This window comes from Typha angustifolia, chromosome 12 (assembly GCF_048772165.1).
Source record: "Typha angustifolia cultivar Huaian chromosome 12, ASM4877216v1, whole genome shotgun sequence".
Taxonomy (NCBI): Eukaryota; Viridiplantae; Streptophyta; class Magnoliopsida; order Poales; family Typhaceae; genus Typha; species Typha angustifolia.
Window position 1 is genome coordinate 1571749 of NC_133250.1, and position 836 is coordinate 1572584.

General features: G+C 51.3%; 1 protein-coding gene across 1 annotated transcript; it reads left to right on the top strand.

The window, feature by feature from the left end:
* The first annotated feature begins 202 nt into the window (after positions 1-202).
* On the top strand, positions 203-571 carry LOC140771981 (uncharacterized). Its single transcript, XM_073113837.1, has one exon. The coding sequence runs from the start codon at positions 203-205 to the stop codon at positions 569-571; it is 369 nt and encodes a 122-aa protein (XP_072969938.1).
* The last annotated feature ends 265 nt before the right edge of the window (positions 572-836 follow it).

The following is an 836-nucleotide window of genomic DNA, read 5'->3' on the forward strand; positions in this document are numbered from 1 at the left end:
GGGCATCTGGAAACAACGCAACCGAGTCGCTTTTGGTGAGAGCATGGAGGCAGCTAGCACAGTGGCCAGACGTGCTCAGCACATGACTGAGGAATATGACTCGCCCAACAGCGACAGAATAGCGAAGGGGACATAAGAGAAGGTCGATTGGTGCAGGCCTCGGAGAGGGTGAGTGAAGCTGAACGTCGACGGGGCGTTTAGCATGGGCACTTGCCAGGCAGGAGCCGGGGCTATCATCCGAGACAATATGGGAAGACTGGTGATGGCTTGGTGGGAGCCCACTCCAGTAGTGTCACCCTTACACGCGGAGGCATGGGCAATGAGAATGGGGTTAGGCTTGTTAAGGGCAGAGCAGCGTGTGGAGGTCGAATCAGACTCAGAATGGCTGGTGAAGATCATGAGAGAGGAGCACCCCTGCCCATGGCAGATCAAAAGTATTGTACGTGAGTGTAAAGCCAATATAGATAGGCTGGCTAAGTGCACGTTAGGCCATGTACGTAGGACAAGCAATAGGGTTGCTGATTGGGCAACGCATCGGGGATTGGGTGCAATCCAGATCGGTATGATCTGAGCGGGTGACCCAACGCCACCAGACTTGTATGCCTTGGTCGAGATGGAAAGTTCTCCATCTGAGGCAATTAAAAATAGCTGAATCTAGCTCCTTTATTAAAAAGAAAAAGATAGGGCAGGTTATATCAAGCTCCAAGAGCTGCAAGCATCGGTAACGCCCCCAGCAAACATTGCCAAAGGAAGGCTTTGATACGAGGGATAGCATTGTTTCTATGCCAAATCAGATCCCATAAGTCCTATTCTCTTCATGATTAGAGGTAGAGGCC